The 19,587-nt window shown below is 32.6% G+C and overlaps 4 protein-coding genes across 7 annotated transcripts in view; 1 reads left to right on the plus strand and 3 right to left on the minus strand.

Annotated features, from left to right (window-relative positions):
• Window positions 1-19,587, plus strand: part of LOC119833867 — a 166,689-nt gene that overhangs the window by 52,320 nt on the left and 94,782 nt on the right. The window contains exon 3 of one of the 4 annotated variants that reach the window (XM_038358076.1): window positions 17,622-17,637. The exons of the other annotated variants lie outside the window; for them this stretch is intronic. The gene's annotated coding sequence lies outside the window, so the exon portion shown is untranslated. The remainder of the gene's footprint in view (window positions 1-17,621; window positions 17,638-19,587) is intronic. 4 annotated transcript variants of the gene reach the window in all.
• On the minus strand, window positions 317-5,026 carry LOC119833868 (juvenile hormone esterase-like). Its single transcript, XM_038358079.1, has 3 exons — window positions 4,833-5,026; window positions 885-2,188; window positions 317-779 (listed from the first exon to the last, which is right to left on the minus strand). Exons 1-3 carry the CDS (start codon window positions 4,962-4,964, stop codon window positions 602-604), a joined length of 1,614 nt encoding a protein of 537 aa, XP_038214007.1. The 5' UTR covers window positions 4,965-5,026; the 3' UTR covers window positions 317-601.
• Window positions 9,149-12,257, minus strand: LOC119833869 (juvenile hormone esterase-like). Its single transcript, XM_038358080.1, has 3 exons — window positions 12,054-12,257; window positions 9,719-11,022; window positions 9,149-9,613 (listed from the first exon to the last, which is right to left on the minus strand). The coding sequence occupies exons 1-3, from the start codon at window positions 12,183-12,185 to the stop codon at window positions 9,436-9,438; spliced, it is 1,614 nt and encodes a 537-aa protein (XP_038214008.1). The 5' UTR covers window positions 12,186-12,257; the 3' UTR covers window positions 9,149-9,435.
• Window positions 18,243-18,900, minus strand: LOC119833870 (basic proline-rich protein-like). Its single transcript, XM_038358081.1, has one exon. It carries the CDS (start codon window positions 18,898-18,900, stop codon window positions 18,259-18,261), a length of 642 nt encoding a protein of 213 aa, XP_038214009.1. The 3' UTR covers window positions 18,243-18,258.

The raw sequence follows: 19,587 nt of genomic DNA on the forward strand, positions 1-19,587 counted from the left end.
TGCTTCCATGATTTGGTTGTGTAAAAAAAGATATTGTTAGATTACTTATAATACTTTGAAAAAGATTTTGCGTAACTTCTTTTTGCGGGAAAGGAGATGTATAGAAAATATATTTTCTTTAATTTATGGTTCGCATCGTTCGCATCGCATAATATTTTATTAGACAATATGGCAACATTGTAAAAAAACAAAGAACGCGAGGAAAGAGCGGCTAAGAAGATGAAAGATTATTATGAATTTAGAAGAAGGAATTTGGGATCAAAGTAATGTTCGTTTACAGGTAAATTATTTATTTTGTAATAAAAATTAAATAAACTTTGTTTTTTACTGAGAAACACACCAAGTTTATTATTTCGCCTAATTGCCTTAAAATTATCTTATATATAACACATACAATAAATTTATAATTAATATATTACATTTTTTTATTAAATTTATTCCCATATAAATAATAACATTATAAATATGAATATAAAAAGAGCTAACTTTAGTTATAGCTTGCTAACGTATCGTTAGGTGCTCATTTAATCCGATTATTACATCAATACAGATAATGAAGTACTTTTGTTGGTCATATATTTCTGATTAGTTTAATAATAAATTATGATTGTAAATAAATGGGACTGCCAGCTGACTTGAAAATCTCTTCCCAGAACTCGAAGACATCATCATTAAGATTATTCCCTGGTATTAAACGATCAGCAATATCCAAATATGGTTTGTTTGTATCGTTATATTCTTTCCAAATGGCACCCAGTGATGTATCTGGTGTGGGATTCCTGTAATTAAAAGATTATGAGTATCTAAGGTTTTTCAGGTATTAATGTAAGGTAATGAGGCTCTTTACATTCTAAAATAAAAATTATTAAAATAAAACTACTTACCCATATTTAGCAAAATTTGTAAACAGGCGGCAGAATTGTTCAATCATTTTGAAACTTTCCGCATTTTTGTCAGTTGGAAGATTCATTACATTTGGATTAAACAAATACATTAAATCATCAAGATGGGATGCACCGGTGACGCCGAATTCCTTTCCCAGATTTCCCATAACATTTCTCTCTGATATTGATGAAAATCTATAGAAATAAGTCTTGCACTTTTCTGTTTCTGAGAGGAGTCGTAAGAGCTTTAGAATGGGGTACACAAAGGCACATTCAGACCAATACCTAATAATTTCTTTATTTTGTAGCGTTTTATCTACATTATTAGTCAAATAGTGCTTCTTTATAGCATCCGCCGTTTTTAAAATAGTATTTGGTGTACTGGTACATAATATTTGTTTAGGGACAAATATATCGTCATACTTATAATATGTTGATATTACCGTTTTGTCCATTAAACCAATGATACATTCTTCACTTGTATAACCAATTATTACATCAACGTTATTGATATTTCCACTTTTTAATATTTCCTCGGGTTTCTTCGGTAGAAATGCGTTATGACCAAAATTCTTTTCTACGACCGCTGTGAAATGATAGTGCTTCAGATAATTTCCATAAATTTCCTCAAAACCTAACACAATTGGGTTCACATCGACGAGCTTATCGACGGGAACATTTTGTAAAAATTCTAATAGCTCTTCAGGATCCTCCGTTTCTAAGCCTAATTGTTTTCCTAGTACAAACGCTCTTCTTCTATTTTCAAATGGTAGGGCCCATTCACAGAATGGTGATCCACTCATTACGATAGCTCTTTGAAATAAGCCTTTTGATAGTGGCGAAAGGACGTGTAAAATAGTGGACAGCCCTCCAGCACTCTCACCAAATACTGTAATGTTGTGAGGATCACCGCCGAACTTCGATATATTTTCATTTACCCACTTCAAAGCAGCAACTTGATCCTTTAATCCCGCATTACCAGGGACATCTATTGTATCCAAACATAGAAATCCAAGAGCTTCTAATCTATAATTGATAGTTACTAACACAACTCCTTGATTGACGAGGAAGTCTGGTCCATAATAGTCATCATTGCCAGATCCGCTCTTAAGACCACCTCCATGGATGAAAAACATAACAGGTAATAGTGTAGATGGTTTGATATCTGGAGAATATACGTTGAGGAATAGACAATCTTCGTTTCCAGGTAGTTTCTTACCAGTAAATATGTCTAGTTGAGGACACTTTGGTCCATGTTCTGTGGCTTTTCTTACGCCTTCCCAAGAGAGCGGCGGCTGCGGTGCCTAAAAATATAATGTGCATATTGTATAACTATTATTCTCGATTCCCTAATACTTAAGTACCACTAGAAAGAGATACTCAGGACATGTGACACATACTCTTAGATTCAACACGTAGAGACTCTTTAGAGTTTAAATGTTTATCAATAATTACTCTACTAAAATTTTTTTAATAATTCTATAATTAGTAACGCAGTCCTTTAATGCAGTTTGGCAGTTTTTGTGATACTTCTTTATCTTTCGTATGAGCGTTAAATATTGTGACACTATCACGCAATAATGAACCTTCATGAACTGTGGCATTTGATAGATTGATGTCTCTAAGAGCTCCTAGGTTTTCATGTGTGTATTAGGTGAGGAGAGCCGCCTGCTGACTTTGTATAAATTTGTAAATTGTTGATGGTAATTTCTGTAGATAATTACAAAGTCATGGGCGGAAAGCTAGTGGCTATGGCGTAGGTCTTGATATTCGATTTGTGAAGTAATTTCAAGGACTTTTGCCTGTTTCAAGTAATAATAAAAACAAATTTTATTTATTTTTTATATAAATGACGGTTACGATTCTTATATATTTTGTATGTTTCTATATTACGTCATATGTCTGGATGGATTTAAATAATAAGATGTATACATAATACATCACATATTTTTCAAGCTTTGAATTGATTTTCAATCGACCTAAAAGAAGGAAGTCGTTGATTCATAACTTTGGATTGGCTCATTGTATTCTGATGATTCTTTTTTTATTTGTAATTTCCCGTGTTTCCCCATTTAATATTGTTCTATTTCCAACAATTTGAAGTTAGTCAGGTTTTATCTCAAAATATCACTATGTTAAAATTATACACTTGTTTGCCGTTAAGTTATATGTAGATTAAGAGATTCTACTTGATTATGTGAAACTAGCTGTGACCCGCGGTTGAAACCGCGTAAGCGTGCTGCGTAACCGTATCCCGTAGGAATATCGGTATAAAAAGTGCCTATGTGTTATTTCAGTTGTCCAGCTATCTACGAAGCAAAATAGTATTATTATTCACCAATAGATGTCAGGAAAAAAAAAACACGAATAAAACACGAATATGACATTTTCTAAAAAAAAATCCTAGCTAGATCGATTTATCGCCCCCGAAACCCCCTATATACTAAATTTCATGAAAATCGTTGGAGCCGATTCCGAGATTCCAATTATATATATATATATATATATATATATATATATATATATATATATATACAAGAATTGCTCGTTTAAAGGTATAAGATAAGGCAAGTGAAGTCGGGGCAAAAGTTAGTTCACTTTTCAAGCCACTAGTTGACCTTGATCTTGTACTCTTATCTTCCGGTTATTCAATAACGATTCAAGACTCGGCTCACATGTTGTAATGCACAACCGCCACAGATAATAAAGCTAAAATAAATATTTATCGAGTTGTTATTTAGAACTTTTTGTTTTCAGCAATAATTTGTTAGTAGGTTCTCGACTGATTTTGGTGGAGATTTTAAGTTTTGAAGTATCTTGTATTATAAGGGGCTGAGCATTTCTTACATCTTCGATACTAAATAAAATATTACACCATATATTGACAAAGACAATATTATATGGTGCGGATTAATATTTTATTTCCAAATATGGGGTCATTTTTGTTAACAGCTAAACCAATGCATAATGATATTCCAATGAGTAATATATTTAATATGTAATGTATTATTAAATTATAATTTTTATCCAATAAAGAAACTAGGATTGTAATGGAAACGAAATTATTAATACACGGATGAAGTTGCAGGCTTACAGTTAGTGTTGTATTTATAAACATTACACAGCAAAATATTGGATTTAATTGTTTAAATTGTTCCAACGGTGATTGTTAACATTTGATAAAAAACTGACTTTAGAGGTGCATTATTTCAAGGTCCTTATAACCTGTAAAAAAACCATATTTGAATTACGAAACAATAGTCTGGGTCGTAAATGAATTAGTTTGAAACCGGTTTATTTTATGTTTTGACCGAGAAATAAATTCCTGCCCTTGCTACTTTTGACAAACAGGTTAATAGTTCCGAATTTCTTGATTGAGAACTGTTTTTCAATATTTGGAATGCAATCTGTGTTTTTTGTAATAAATTTTAAGTTAAAAACGGAGTACATATACGATGAAATTTTTTCGTCACAAAAAAATGAATATATAAACGCTTTATAAAAAAACGCTTACTGCTTTTCCCGCCATTAAATCAATAATGTTATAACGGCGAAAACACAAAATACCGATTTAAATATTTATTCACAATTCCCTCAATATGGGTATCAAACTATTAGAATACTATACACGATGACTAATCACAAATCAACCTTGTCTCTGCCATACCCAAAAATAGGCTCAAAATTTTAATAAAATTTTTCATTCACTTATCAATCACTTAATTCGATTTAGCCTTTATACGGAATTTGATATTGAAATAGATTACAGCCTAGATCAGCATCACTACATAGTATAAAACAAAGTCGCTTTCTCTGTCCCTATGTCCCTATGTATGCTTAAATCTTTACAACTACACAACGGATTTATTATTATTTTATTATTTTGGTTTTTTTAAAAGAGTGTGAAGCCACGAGCACCGACTAGAAATAATAAAACCTGCTACATACCTTAAATCTCAACTTTCCCAACGGAGGCGCCGCGTACGGTATACCCTTGAAACTATAATAAAATCCATCTTCAGTAACATTCCTTAACTTCTCCCCTTCCAGTAGACCCTGTTTTACTTGTATTATAACCATTATGAGATTTAGCTATAACTGACACGAGTGTCTCGGCGAACGAAGTAGCGGCGTGTGAGTTATTTCACAGTGTACACTGATATTGGATGGAGTTAGGGTCCGCTATTAATGTGGTTCCCTTATCAGAGATATGCGTGTTCATGACTGTTAGATTTTGGGATTGTTTGTAAAGAAACGATGATGGTTATTTGCATATTTTGCTATCTGTTAATAGATTTATAAATAAAAAAAGATCGTCACTGTTAATGCTGGACCTATAATGATGTGTAAGATTTTTATTATTTTTAGCAAAGATAGTCTGAGATGTTTTAAAACTAAAAATTTGATTTTGTCACGCAGTTTCATTAACCTACGAACTCCTCTAGTAATAGTGAATTATATTCATCCGATCCAAATAATACGTGAGATATAATGATAGGTAAAAAATTATTTATTGTATTTTCATTGCTACTTGTGAGTGCATTCTGCATTATTTTCTGTCTCCGTTGTGGCGCTTCGAGGGTCAAAGAGAAATATATAATTTATTAATTTATGTGCAAAAACAAGTAATAATAACAACGCTCCTTTACTACAATTTTATTTTACCGTTTGTTTAGCTACAGATTACGAATAAATGTATTTTTTATGAGTTTCTATTCAAACCATTATAATATTAGCAAAGAAAAGTTGTACAAATTTAATTACCATTCGTCCTTTGTTTGTACAATAATTAAGCTTAATATTGATCATTTAGAAATTGTTACAGCTGCCATCCCCCGGAAAATGATTTACGGCACTTACACAATTTCACATATAAATGTGATTCATTTGACATGATTTCATTTGTATAATTTCGGACACATTATGCCGGTCGGGATACCATTGTTAGACCTTTCCTATCATTAGGACATTCTTAAATAGGATGAGCTTTGCGGTTGAGTTATCCGATTTAACCGTCATTCCTTATACCTTTATCAAATGCCTATTGTTTATGTTAGCGTACGTTATGTTATTACATACTAGCTTCTTCCCCAGGGCTTTTCCTGCTTAGGCATATGAAATTCATATGGGAATGAGATATTTCATCACGATAAAAAGTACCCAGTCCCGAACACTCTTGGTTTGTTAAACAATTTGTTATCTTTAACAAAATGCAAGTGACATACTATATCCCAGTAAAGCGATTTAATTGATATCAAATTTATAGTAAGATTTCTAAAGAGTAGCTGTAGAATCTTGCCTGTTTCTGGAGAAACTGCTGTCTGAACTGAGCCGTTTTTAAAACCGTGTGTAAGAGAAATTTAGTGCAATAAATAAACATAAAAATTTAATGTGATAATTAAATACATATTAACCCCATTCAGCCCAATTAGATTAGCTATCGTCGCTTGAAATTATATAACTGATATCAAAGTATGATATAATTTTATATGCTGTCAATTGTTTCAAATCACGTATAGTAGTATGACTGAGCAAAACAATCCATTTTTGTGTTTCTTTACATAATTATCGAGAAAAAAAAAGCACAAACCGTGTGTTTTCAATTTTATAGGATGATTCTTTTAGTATTTGATCCGAAATTGTTATCATTTAGTACCCATTTTAGAAGCCGGAGTGATTCCTCTTTCCTAAGGATGTCGATGAATTATTTTTTAGGATAAAATTGTTATCTAAATTGGGAATATTCTTAATTCATTGCATCATGAAATCGATCTTTATAATAAATGGAAATGTACAATACGATATCATGACTACATAGTATGTACGCCTAAATCTTTAAAACTACGCAAAGGATTTTGATGGGTTTTTTAAATAAACAGAGTGATTTAAGGGTAAGGTTTATACGTATAATGGCAATTATTAAACTTCTCCGAATCTAACGCATGCGAAGCCGCGGGCAAAAGCCAGTAATTGAATAAATTTACAAGCGGTAAACATATTTCCATATGGTTCGTAAAGGGTACGATCAAATTGCCGTAACGATACCGCATCGTAACTACGTCGTAACTAAGTTTAATATATCTTAAGTTCGTATGAATGTAGCGTAATGAAACAGCTTGTAAATTGAACGGCACTGAACAGGAAACATTTAATACCTGTGCTTTGTGCACGAGATGATAAAAATTAACATAATAATTTAGTTCTTTTTAATATTTCCATAATCAATGTCAATGACAATGATCTTTAATTAACCTTTTCTATTAATATCAAGAGGCTCAATTTCAAATTTTTCGTTTTTTCATCGCCTGCTTCATCTAAAGGCGCAAATAATTACGAAGGAGTCGTTGCTCGTAATCTGTCACAGGCGTTCAAAATTGCGTAGATGAAAACTAGTTCAAATTCAATTTTCAAACAAACATTCTACGTATCTGACTATCTTGCATAATATGATATTATCTAATAACATTAAACTTTTAAAAAATACCCACTAAAGAAGATAAATGCGTTTCCGATCCTATTTCTGAGCTGCAGATATATCCTGATTATGAAAAGCAAAAATAAAACGTACATGAGAGCTACTGTACTATATTGCCATAAATTGCGTTCACTTCATAACCCTTGATCGTTATGAAATAGTGTATTGTATGAGTTAGTCGACTCAGTAGGATTAGTACAAATTATATAATATCTTAGAGGGACCAACTTTGTGTATGGTGCAAGTGTATTTTGTAAAAACTAAAATGATCTAAGAAAACATTAAGCGTGATGTAAAACTAGTTTATGTTCATAATTATAACGTCGTATAGTCTTTTTAAGCGACTTCAAAAAAGTCGATTCGACTGCATTTCCTTTTTTGTTTGTTGCCTAATAACTTCTTACCTGTGAACCAATTTTGATCCTTTTTTATTTTAAATTCTGGGTCTAAAAGCGGTTTAGTTATTGATTCACAAATTGATTCTGATATAAAATACTTACTGTTTCACGGTGATTTGTATTTACTGGTTTATTTATTTTCACGAGAAAAGGACAAGCCTTTCTATGTCTTTAACTCACTTTCAAATACGAAAAGGAAGAAGTTCTATGTTCGTATATATGTATTTTTTGTTTTATATTTTTGTAAGTGTGCAATAAAGAATATATAAATAAATAAATAAAGACATGAACAACCATTGCTCATAACTGCATTGATAAATATAATAATACCGAACATACATTTACAGGATTTGCACCCATATACTTATTTAATGGTGCAGATGTTTCCCTTTTACCGCATAAACTAAAAATAAATAAAGTCGAAATTGACTGGGTAAAAGACAAAAAAAATGCATTTCAGAATTCATTAAAATCACATTACTACAATAAACAAAGATTTGATAGGAGTAGGATTTATTTTAATTTCAATATAGAGGACATGGTTTATGTAGAAAATGGCAACAAACTAAATCGACATAAATAAGATGAACTCAAGATTTTTTTTATAAACCATTTAAAATACTTGAAAAAAATATCTGATTCAATTTATAAAATTGATACAGCTCATAAAAATGTGACTCAAAACTCTTTCATATCAATAAGCTTATTCCATTAGATAAACAAGAAACAATTGTGTTGTTGTTGTGTATAATGGAAACTTACTTTTATTTACCATCATAATTTTTTTATTGCACTATTAAGCCACCTCATAATATATTAATAAATATATAATAGCCAAGGGTAAAACAGTTCAGTTTTCAGTTTAAGTTACACTGTTGTGGTATTTTTAGAAAATTCTGGAACATAAACATTTGTTTACATGTTAAGTACTATTAGTTTAAAAAGGCTTTGTGGTTTTGGGTAACACTAATTATAATTCAATATATTTAAGTTTTATTCTTAAACTTATTGTGAGTACTTTAATTTTTATATAAGAGATATATAAAACTAATTGGTTTATGAAATTTTATGGTTAAGAGCTAAAGTTAAGGGTTTGGTTTTGACGTTAGATTACTTATAATACTTTGAAAAAGATTTTGCGTAACTTTTTTTTTCGGGAAAGGAGATGTATAGAAAATATATTTTCTTTAATTTATGGTTCGCATCGCCATCGCTAATATTTTATTAGACAATATGGCAACATTGTAAAAAAACAAAGAACGCGTGGAAAGAGCGGCTAAGAATATGAAAGATTATTTTGAATTTAGAAGAAGGAATTTGGGATCAAAGTCATGTACTTTAGAGTTCGTTTACAGGTAAATTATTTATTTTGTAATAAAAATTAAATAAACTTTGTTTTTTACTGAGAAACACACCAAGTTTATTATTTCGCCTAATTGCCTTAAAATTATCTTATATATAACACATATAATAAATTTATAATTAATATATTACATTTTTTTATTAAATTTATTCCCATATAAATAGTAACATTATAAATATGAATATAAAAAGAGCTAACTTTAGTTATAGCTTGCAAACGTATCGTTAGGTGCTCATTTAGATTGAAGATTATTACATCAATACAGATAATGAAGTACTTTTGTTGTCATATATTTTTGATTGGTTTAATAATAAATTATGATTGTAAATAAATGGGACTGCCAGCTGACTTGAAAATCTCTTCCCAGAATTCGAAGACATCATCATTAAGATTATTCCCTGGTATTAAACGATCAGCAATATCCAAATATGGTTTGTTTGAATCGTTATATTCTTTCCAAATGGCACCCAGTGATGTATCTGGTGTGGGATTCCTGTAATTAAAACATTATGAGTATCTAAGGTTTTTCAGGTATTAATGTAAGGTAATGAGGCTCTTTACATTCTAAAATAAAAATTATTAAAATAAAACTGCTTACCCATATTTAGCAAAGTTTGTAAACAGGCGGCAGAATTGTTCAATCATTTTGAAACTTTCCGCATTTTTGTCAGTTGGAAGATTCATTATATTTGCATTAAACAAATACATTAAATCATCGAAATGGGATGCACCGGTGACTCCGAATTCCTTTCCCAGATTTCCCATAACATTTCTCTCTGATATTGATGAAAATCTATAGAAATAAGTCTTGCACTTTTTTGTTTCTGCGTGGAGTCGTAAGAGCTTTAGAATGGGGTATACAAAGGTACATTCAGACCAATACCTAATAATTTCTTTATTTTGTAGTGTTTTATCTCCATTTTTAGTCAAATAGTGCTTCTTTATAGCATCCGCCGTTTTTAAAATAGTATTTGGTGTACTAGTACATAATATTTGTTTAGGGACAAATAAATCGTCATACTTATAATATGTTGATATTACCCTTTTGTCCATTAAACCAATGATACATTCTTCACTTGTATAACCAAAAATTACATCAACGTTATTGAAATTTCCACTTTTCAATATTTCCTCGGGTTTGTTTGGTAGAAATGCGTTATGACCAAAATTCTTTTCTACGACCGCTGTGAAATGATAGTGCTTCAGATAATTTCCATAAATTTCCTCAAAACCTAACACAATTGGATTTACATCGACGAGCTTATCGACGGGAACATTTTGTAAAAATTCTAATAGCTCTTCAGGATCCTCCGTTTCTAAGCCTAATTGTTTTCCTAGTACAAACGCTCTTCTTCTATTTTCAAATGGTAGGGCCCATTCACAGAATGGTGATCCACTCATTACGATAGCTCTTTGAAATAAGCCTTTTGATAGTGGCGATAGAACGTGTAAAATAGTGGACATTCCTCCAGCACTCTGACCGAATACTGTAATGTTGTGAGGATCACCGCCGAACTTCGATATATTTTCATTCACCCACTTCAAAGCAGCAACTTGATCTTTTAATCCCGCATTACCAGGGACATCTATTGTATCCAAACATAGAAATCCAAGAGCTTCTAATCTATAATTGATAGTTACTAACACAACTCCTTGATTGACGAGGAAGTCTGGTCCATAATGGTCATCATTGCCTGATCCGCTCTTAAGACCACCTCCATGGATATAAAACATAACAGGTAATAGTTTCGATGGTTTGATATCTGGAGAATATACGTTGAGGAATAGACAATCTTCGTTTCCAGGTAGTTTCTTACCAGTAAATATGTCTAGTTGAGGACATATTGGTCCATGTTCTGTGGCTTTTCTTACGCCTTCCCAAGAGAGCGGCGGCTGCGGTGCCTGAAAATATAATGTACATATTGTATAACTATTATTCTCGATTCCCTAATACTTGAGTACCACTAGAAAGAGACGGTTTTTTGTTTTATGTGAGGACGTACGAGACATACTCTTTCAATAATTACTCTACTACAAATTTTTTAATAATTCTATAATTAGTAACGCAGTGCTTTAATGCAGTTTGGCAGTTTTTGTGTAACTTCTTTATCTTTCGTAAGAGCGTTAAATATTTTTGACACTTTATCACGCAATAATGTACCTTAATGAACTGTGGCACTTTGTTAAATTGAAGTCTCTAAGAGCTCCTAGGTTTTCATGTGTGTATTAGGCGAGGAGAGCCGCGTGCTAACTTTGTAGAGATTGTTGATGGTAATAAATCTGTAGATAATTAATGGGCGGAATGTTGACCTTTTTGAAGAGTTTCATTCTTATTAACTATTTAAACCTCAGAAAGTCTTGATATTCGATTTGTGAAGTAATTTCAAGGGCTTTTGCCTGTTTCAAATAATAATAAAACAGATTTTATTTTTTTTTATATATAAATCACGGTTACGTTTCTTATATATTTTGTATGTTTCTGTATTATGTCATTTGTCTGGATGGATTTAAATTATAAGATGTATACATAATACATCGCATGTTTTCAAGTCTTGTATTGATTTTCAACCGTCTTAACAATCACTTAATTTGATCACCTTTATACGAAATTTGATAGTGAGAAAGATTACAGTCTGGATCAGCATCACTACATAGTATAAAACAAAGTCGCTTTTTCTGTCCCTATGTCCGTATGTATGCTTAAATCTTTACAACTACGCAACGGATTTATGATTACGGATGGGGTTTTTTTAATGAATAGAGTGATTCAAGAGAAAGGTTCATATGTATAATAACATCTAAACTTCTTTGATATAACGCGTGTGAAGCCGCGAGCAAAAGCTAGTATTAATTTACGTCGCGTAATAAATGCATTTACGTCGCGCGAGTGAAGCCACGAGCACCGACTAGAAATAATAAAACCTGCTACATACCTTAAATCTCAACTTTCCCAACGGAGGCGCCGCGTACGGTATACCCTTGAAACTATAATAAAATCCATCTTCAGTAACATTCTTTAACTTCTCCCCTTCCAGTAGACCCTGTTTTACTTGTATTATAACCATTATAAGATTTAGCTATAACTGACACGTGTGTCTCGGCGAACGAAGTAGCGGCGTGTGAGTTATTTCACAGTGTACACTGATGTTATGGATGGAGTTAGGGTCCGCTATTAATGTGGTTCCCTAATCAGAGATACGCGTGTTCATGACTGTTAGTTTTTGGGATTGTTTGTAAAGAATCGATAATGCTTATTTGCATATTGTTAATGGATTAATAAATAAAAACAAGATCGTCACTGATAATGCCGTACCTTTAATGATGAGTAAGATTTTTATTATTTTTAACAATGCTAGCATGAGATTTTTTAAAACCAAAAATTAGCTTTCGTCATGCAGTGTCATTAACCTACGAAGTCCTCTAGTACTAATGAATTATATTCGCCCGAGTCAAATAATACGTGAGACAAAAGGACAGTAAAAAATAAATTTATAGTATTTTCATAGCTACTTGCGAGTCTCCGGTGCGTAACGAATGGACTGGTAGTCTGCAATTTTTTCTGTCTCTGTTGCGGCGCTTCGAGGGTCAAAGAGAAATATATAATTTATTAATTTATGTGCAAAATCAAGTAATAATAACAACGCTCCTTTATTACAATTTTATTTAGTTTACCTACAGATTACGGATAAATATTTTTTATGAGTTTCTATTCAAACCATTATAATATTAGCAAAGAAAAGTTGTACAAATTTAATTACCATTCGTCCTTTGTTTGTACAATAATTAAACTTAATATTGATCATTTAGAAATTGTTACAGTTGTCATTCCCGGGAAAATAATTTATGGCACTTACGCAATTTCACATAAATGTGATTTATTTGAAATGATTTCATTTGTATAATTTCGGACACATTATGCCGGTCGGGATACCATTGTTAGACCTTTCCTATCATTAGGACATTCTTAAATAGGCTTTGCGGTTGAGTTATCCGATTTAACCGTAATTCCTTATACCTTTATCAAATGCCTATTGTTTATGTTAGCGTACGTTATATTATTACATACTAGCTTCTTTCCCAGGGCTTTTCCTGCTTAGGCAAACGAAATTCATATGGGAATGAGATGTTTCAACACGGTAAAATGTACCCAGTCCCTAACACTCTTGGTTTGTTAAACAATTTGTTATCTTTAACAAAATGCAAGTGGCACACATATATCCCAGTAAAGCGATTTAATTGATATCAAATTTATAGTAAGATTTCTAAAGAGTTGCCGTAGAATCTTGCCTGTTTCTGGATAAACTGCTTTCTGAACTGGTGACAAATAATTTCTAAGAGAAATTTTGTCCAATAAATAAATATAATATTGAAATATTTCTTAATGTGGGAGTCGATTACGCTTCGGCACGAATTGGGACAGCTCGCAACGGAGAAGTACCACACCCCCACAGAAAACCGGCGTGAAATAAAAGCATGCTATTGTGTTTCGTACGGTGAGTGGGGGAGCCGGAGGCCTATATCCTTTTTCTTATCCTTTCCAGTCCTTTCCTTCATCCCTCTCGTCAATCCTTTCTTAATCCTTTCCCGATTTGAGGTCGGCAATCTATTTATAGAAGCGTAAGGTCTGCAATTGGCCTTATGCCTCTCCAAATATTCATCGACGAACCAAGGCGAGCAACTAGCGCCATTGCCGACTATGACATAAAAAATAAATAAAATAATAATCAAAAATTCAATGTGATAATTTAATACATATTAACCCCAGTGCCCAATCAGATTAGCTATCGTCGCTTGTAATTATATAATTGATTTCAAGGTATGATATAATATTACATGCTGCCAATTATTTCAAATCACGTAGTATGATTGAGCAAAAAAAAACATTTTTGTGTTTGTTTACTCGATAATTCCGTGTGTTTCAATTTAATCGGCTGATTCTTTTTGTATTTGATTCGAAATTGTTATCATTTAGTACCCATTTTAGAAGCCGGAGTGATTCCTCTTTCCTAAGATTGTCGACGAACCATTTTGTAGAAAAAAATTGTTATCTAAATTGGGAATTCTTTGCATCATGAAAGCGAACTTTGTTATAAATAGAAATGTACAATACAATATCATCACTACATAGTATAAAACGAAGTCGCTTTCTCTGTCCCTATGTCTGTATGTATGCCTAAACTTTTTAAACTACGCAACGGATTTTGATGGGTTCTTTTTAATGGACAGAGTGATTTATGGGGAAGGTTTATATGTATAATGGCAACTATTAAACTACTCCGAATTTAACGCGTGCGAAACCGCGGGCATGAGCTAGTAATTGAATAAATTTACAAGCGGTAAACATATTTCCATATGGTTCGTGAAGGGTACGATCAAATTATCGTAACGATATTGCATTGTTACTAAGTAAGTAAGTCTTTAGTTCGTATAAATGTAGTGTAATGAAACACCTTGTAAATTCAGCATGAAATATTTAATACCTGTCCCATCTCTTTGCTTTGTGCGCGAGAGCTTAATAGCAAATTTTTATCATCTCGCGATCGCGATTATCTAACTTTGAAAAATCCTTTCATAACCTTCTATTGTTATTTTATCTGAATTTCTCCTCGCCATTACCTGTCATATTTATCGTGCCAAGTGTCAAATATCAAATGTAGGCTGGCTGACTTTTAATAAATCCTCTTATTTTATTATTCGCTTAGAAACTATACTAACCCATAATTTATACGCTCATCGAAGCACGCTTTCATTGATGCAGGGGAAATTATTCGTAATTAACAATTTTTTTTTTTATAAATATTATCAAGAAACTCATTTTCATAATGTATTAATTATAATCATAAATTAATTAAAATGTCCTCTTTGTATTATATAATTAATATTAACCTTACAATAGCAATTTACTAATTATCGATTAATAATATATTATGTTGCCAGCATAAAAGAATCAATTTTATCAAGCAATCGATTTATTCATCGCCTGCTTCATCTAAAGGCGCAAATAATTACGAAGGAGTCATTGCTCGCAATCTGTCACAGGCGTTCAAAATTACGCTCAGTTTTGGCGAACAGTTAGGTTTTATGTACGGAACGTTATTGCGTGTTATAAAATTAAATGAAGATGAGAACTAGTTCAAATTCAATTTTCAAACAAACATTCAAAGTATCTGACTATCTTGTATCTAATATATATCTAATAACATAAAATAATAACTTATAAAAATATCCACTAAAGGAGATAAATGCGTTTTCGATCTTATTTCTGAGCTGCAAATATATCCTGATAATGAAAAGCAAAAAAAAAAGCATACATGAGAGCTACTGTACTATATTGCCATAAATTGCGTTCACTTCATAACAATTGATCGTCATTAAATGTTGTATTGTATGAGTTAGTCGACTCAGCAGGATAATCGCGGCTTTAGTACAAATTATTTAATTGCTTAGAGAGACCAACTTAGTTTGGATGTGGTGCAAGTGGATTTTGTAAAAATTAAAATGATCTAAGAAAGTATTAAGCGTGATGTAAAACTAGTTTATGTTTATAATTATAACGTAGTATAGTATTTAAAAAAAAGTCGATTCCACTGCATTTTTTTTTTTGTTTGTTGCCTAATAACTTGTTACTGTGTGAACCGACTCTGATGGTTCTTTTTTATTTGAAAGCTGTAAAGTAAGTCCCGTGTAGTCCCATTTGAATTCTGGGTCTAAAAGCGGTTGAGTTAAAAAATGTGTGATTCACAAATTGATACTGATATAAAATACTTACTGTTTCGCGGTGATTTGTATTTACTGGTTTATTTGTTTTCACGTGAAAAGGACAAGTCTTTCTATGTCTTTAACTGACTTTCAAATACGAATAGGAAGAAGTTCTATGTTCGTATATATGTATTTTTTGTTTATTGGACTATTTGGCAATTGTGAACTGATTTATAAGCAAGTCCAGAGTGAACAGGCTTCTCCTAGGCAGGCGTGCCCATACATCAGGTAGGATAGCGGTCAAACATCTGCCTATTAAGATTAAAAAATAAGCTCTTGAGCAATTAAATTGTAAGTAAGTAAACTGAAAATTCAAAAGGTGCAAATAAACGACCATTTGAATGCACATAGGTACTTAGAAAGCACTTAATCGCAGCTTACGGATTTAAATGTGCCGTAAATAGATTCTATTGTAGTTTTATTATTGCTGTTATTTATATAAGATGTTATTTGCCTTAATTTTACAAATGATGCAATCTGCAGAAGCTGAATTGTTCTTTTCATCTAAGTTTTTTCGCTCCGCGCTATGTCGCTAAACCCAGAGTAGGTATATTAATTAGATAGATAGTTGGAAAAGATCACAGATTACTAAAACAATCAGTAATTAAAACTTGTAACATAAGCAGAACTTTTTTATTGTTAAATTGCAAATACGGGCATTAAAATTCTGCTAAATTGGAATGACTGCTGTCTAACCAAACATCGCTGAGAAATATTTTAACACGGCTAACGAAGTATAATTAACAAAACATTGTGTTGCCAGGCTATTAAAATCTTAATAAAAAAAGCACAAAAATAATAAAACACTTTATTTATTTTTATTAAGCTGTGTATCATGAACATAATTCTGTACTTTTTTCATCTGTTTATATTATGTACATTACATAAAATATACATATACACATTATATGATCAATGCTCGATGGTTTTATTGTACACCTATCTATGTGAACACGCCTTAAGTTCTTCACTTACACGACAAAGTGGCCGAAGCACCGCTTAGCATACTAATGGGAGTTTCTAGTTTAATAGCCTTTACCTATAATGATTTTATTGAATGGATATACTTGTTCAAGTCTACTTAAACATGTATTGCCTGTAATTTTTATTCAGGCATTAATTTATGAATTCGCTACATAGTATTGCTTTCTGTCTGTCCTTATGACCCTATGTACGCTTAAATCTTTAAAACTACGCAACGAATTTTGTTGGGTTTATTTAATATATAGAGTGATTCAAGCGGAAGGTTTGTATAACTAGCTGCGCCCCGCGGTTTCACCCGCGTGAGTTCGTATCCTGTAGGAGTATCGGGATAAAAAGTTGGTTATATGTTATTCCAGTTGTCCAGCTGTCTACGTACCGAATTTCATTGCAATCGATTCGGTAGTTTTTGCGTGAAAGAGCAACAAACACACACACATCCTTACAAAATTTCGCATTTATAATATAAGTAACAACTAAGATTACATCTATTAAACTACTCCGAATTTAACGCGTGCAAAACTGCGGATAAAAGCTAGTATCTAATAATCGAATTTCTTTTACTTTAATTTCTTTCTATCCTTTCAAAAATTATCATTTATCAAGCATTTCAATGCTATAAAACTAAAAATTATATCAAGTGTATAATGTCTAAATGTGTACACGCAACGCATTACAATTACCAATTTTGTGTAGCACCTGCTTAAGTTTTCTTTTCAGAGGGAAATGAATGTAACTAATTCTCACAAATTTCTTTTCAGGCAGGCCGCCTACACGGTAAGCTCCTCCAGCCCATATTAATTTGTTGTTCAACTTTTTTAATTTCCCCAAAAACAGGAGGTTTTCGCAACCGATTCAGCGCTGAATCGATGTCGTTTTGTGATTGTTGAATTTTTAATCAAAATCTGAAGCGCTTTCTGTGTTCCGTTCAACATTAATTTACCATCAAGCGCTATGCTATCGCGCTTTATAATGAAAACGGTATACCAACGTGAATTTTAATTTTAAATAAAAAAATCTGCTGCTATTCTTCTGACTGACATATTGATTAAGAACTCGTACTTCGTTTTAAATTTCGGTTTTAGCAATATGTTATTAAAAAATTCTGTGGCGGGACACGGGATTTTTTAATTTAAATTTCATGAAAACTTTTCGACACTTTCTTTGATTTATAATGAAGAATTGGTGTAAGAATCGTTTTTTAAGGCTATTTATTTCTAGTATTATTTAGTATTCTGTTCTTGAAAAATGGAACAGAAATTTTACATTATAATCGGGAGTATTCGTAAATTTTATCTATGTGTAATTGAGCTTGAAAATTAATGACGAACTTTATAATGCATACAAAGACAGGTCTTTAATGATTTATTTACTCATCATACACATAAGATGCACAACTTAAGGTCCGAATACATACAATGGCGCACGATCCCTTAACTCTAATCTGGCAGTGTATTTCATGTTTTGAATATCATTCTCTGTGAGGAACTCCACCCTTTGCAACTGTCCATTTGGTAATAAAACGAAATACGTTCCAATACTTTTCTGAACCTCAATAAGTCCATCTAACTTTTCTGCTTCTGTGGTAGACGCGGGAGGCCCGTAGGTGTTCTCTGGAGGTCCGTAGGTGTTGTCTGGTGTGCCATAGGTTTCTTGGGGTAATGCGAACGGTTGTCCCGCTGGTTTCCAACCAGACGGTGGATACGGGCCGGATGGTTCTGCGTCTGTTGGTGACGGATTCGTCGGGTCAGGAAGGGTGAATGGTTCTCCCGCTGGTTTCCAGCCAGAAGGAGGGTAGGGCCCTGTAGGCTCAGCGTCTGTGGGTGTCGGGTCCGTTGGGTCAGGGAGCGTGAACGGCGCCCCTGAAGGCTTCCAGCCAGATGGCGGATATGGCCCAGTTACGTCCGTAGTAGATTCGGTGGGAGTGTCCGTGGTTGTTGGAGCTAATTCTTGGCGTTGAGAACGGAACCTCGCTGGTCTGTACCGAGGTAACTCAGCCAAGGCGCTCGCGGTCAAACACAACACTATGATACACTTCATATTTGATATCTGATGCATGTGATAGATAGGCCGTCGAATTTATACTAAGATTGTTTGTTTAATAGGTCTTTGTGTATCGTAAATGGTATCAGGAGGACAGAGTATTAATGTGTGTGGATATGCAGAGCACGGATTTCGGTAGCCGGCATTGAACCTATGACGTCAGCGGCAATGGACATCCCTTGGTGAGTCTTCAATGTTACGCCATGATTGGTAAAGGAAACTGTATTATGTATTAATAAGATAAACATTTATTGACCAACTATAACTGAATCCGATCTTTCATAAATCATTCAGGGAATAACCAACGTCATTTTTGCTTATTTCAGAATAACGTCTCTATATAAATACAATCTTAGCGTCGCTTCGATATAGGTTACCTAATTGAGACGATATTATACATTTCTGTAACGAAGCCTGTGTTTACGCTACAATTATTCGAGAAGTAGATAAATATTATACAATAGTATAACAATCTTCAATTTATATACCTCTCTAGTAACGGCTAATGACGATTCTACTCACTTCTATAGATTATTACTGAGCTATATTGAAGTGATGATTGATGTTTGTGTTATTGAAGACCTTTGGTAACTGTCTGGGTTATTATGAAGTCAATTCAATTGTACTAACATTACTTTTGGGGACCAAGAAGATTGTATCATTTGTATAATCCACCCAAGTTTG

This window comes from Zerene cesonia, chromosome 18 (genome assembly GCF_012273895.1).
Source record: "Zerene cesonia ecotype Mississippi chromosome 18, Zerene_cesonia_1.1, whole genome shotgun sequence".
NCBI lineage: Eukaryota > Metazoa > Arthropoda > Insecta > Lepidoptera > Pieridae > Zerene > Zerene cesonia.